The sequence below is a fragment of the Anopheles darlingi genome, chromosome 2 (assembly GCF_943734745.1).
Source record: "Anopheles darlingi chromosome 2, idAnoDarlMG_H_01, whole genome shotgun sequence".
Lineage (NCBI taxonomy): Eukaryota > Metazoa > Arthropoda > Insecta > Diptera > Culicidae > Anopheles > Anopheles darlingi.
Window position 1 is genome coordinate 44,660,595 of NC_064874.1, and position 1,308 is coordinate 44,661,902.

The 1,308-nt window shown below is 56.1% G+C and overlaps 1 protein-coding gene across 1 annotated transcript in view; it reads left to right on the forward strand.

The window, feature by feature from the left end:
* Window positions 1-532: 532 nt before the first annotated feature.
* The window catches only part of LOC125949308 (homeobox protein B-H2-like), a 39,509-nt gene continuing 38,733 nt past the window's right edge, over window positions 533-1,308 (forward strand). Inside the window, exon 1 of the mRNA XM_049676233.1 lies at window positions 533-1,308. This exon is cut by the window's right edge and continues 1,449 nt beyond it. Within this exon, the coding sequence (XP_049532190.1) occupies window positions 1,292-1,308 (17 nt within the window). The 5' untranslated portion in view covers window positions 533-1,291.

Below are 1,308 nucleotides of genomic sequence, written 5' to 3' on the forward strand. Positions count from 1 at the left end.
TACCTTTTTCTGCTCCGTGAAGGGGGCGCGTGCGCCCAGTCGAAGGGCGTCTCGATCAAAAGACTGCAAGCGACGAACCCCCCATTCACACACCATTCGTTCGTTATGCCGGCGCGATGCGGTCAACGATGCGAGGGGATTTCCAGTTTCTCGATCGAGGAGCTTTCTATTGGTTCTGGTGCCCAGCGCCCCTCGTCTCCACTGCACGGCCGATCGACAGGACGATCGACAATCTCTCGCGCGCTCTCTCTGCGGCGATCATTTCTCCGCTCTCTGTGCTTTCTCAGGAGCGCTCTCACAAAGGTGGCTCTCATCTTTCTCATCTGGCTCTCTATCATGGCTTGCTTGGCACGAGGCAGCCCCAAAATCACGATCATCGCGTCAAGTGGATCCACGCGTGGTGTGGCTCTCTCTCTCTCTTTCGCTCTCTCTCGGTATCGTTCGTGTGCTCTCTCGACGACGGTTGCTGGCACGGTCGCTGGCCTAGCAGCCTACTAGTGCGCCCGGTGCGAGAGTCTCCGTTCAGCGGTCCGAAGGTGTACATCGCGTAGCGCCTACTGCGCCATTCCTGCTACACCGTTTCTTTCGCGACGTGGTTTCGCGGTGAAAGACGTTCGCGCGCGTGCGATCCCCGGTGGTTCCGAAAACAGCCCTCCGAACGAGCGAGCTAGCGAACGAGCGGGAAATCTGCGTGAAAGTGTTGTGCGTTCGCTGGTTGTTGTTGTTGTTTTTTTTAGGAAAGTGACCGTTCGCTGGAGCGCCCCGGGTTCGGGGTGCGCTGCGTTGCAAAAGTGCAAATTGGGCCCGCCGGCTATATCGGGTGTGTGTGTGTGTGTATGTGCAAAAGAGGCGTCCGCCACTCGCCTGCTTTGGTTTTTGGTGTAGTGCGTCGAGTGTGTAGTAAGCCATACGGCGGGGTAACAATTGGTGTCCACGGAGGCGGAGTGTAGTGAGCGGTTGACATACGCCGGAAAGGTTAAGATTGTTGTTAAGACGCGACACTCGGTTGGAAGGGGGGTCCTAGTGCTCCTCGCGTGCTAAGTAGCCTCTCACGTCGACTGCCGGTGATAGTGTCCCGTCAGTGAAACGTCCGTTTCTTCAGAAGACTGCGTGTGTGTGTGTGTGTGTGAGTGCGCATGTGTTGTTCGTGTTTTGCGCCGTAACGATGCTGTTGCCAAGCGATGCTAACTACGCTCTGGGTGGCTAACAGTGAACAGGGAATACTCTCTCAGTGACATACACACACAATATACACACATACATTAAACAGAGTTCCTGCGAAGGCATCACGATGGACACGGGAAAGCC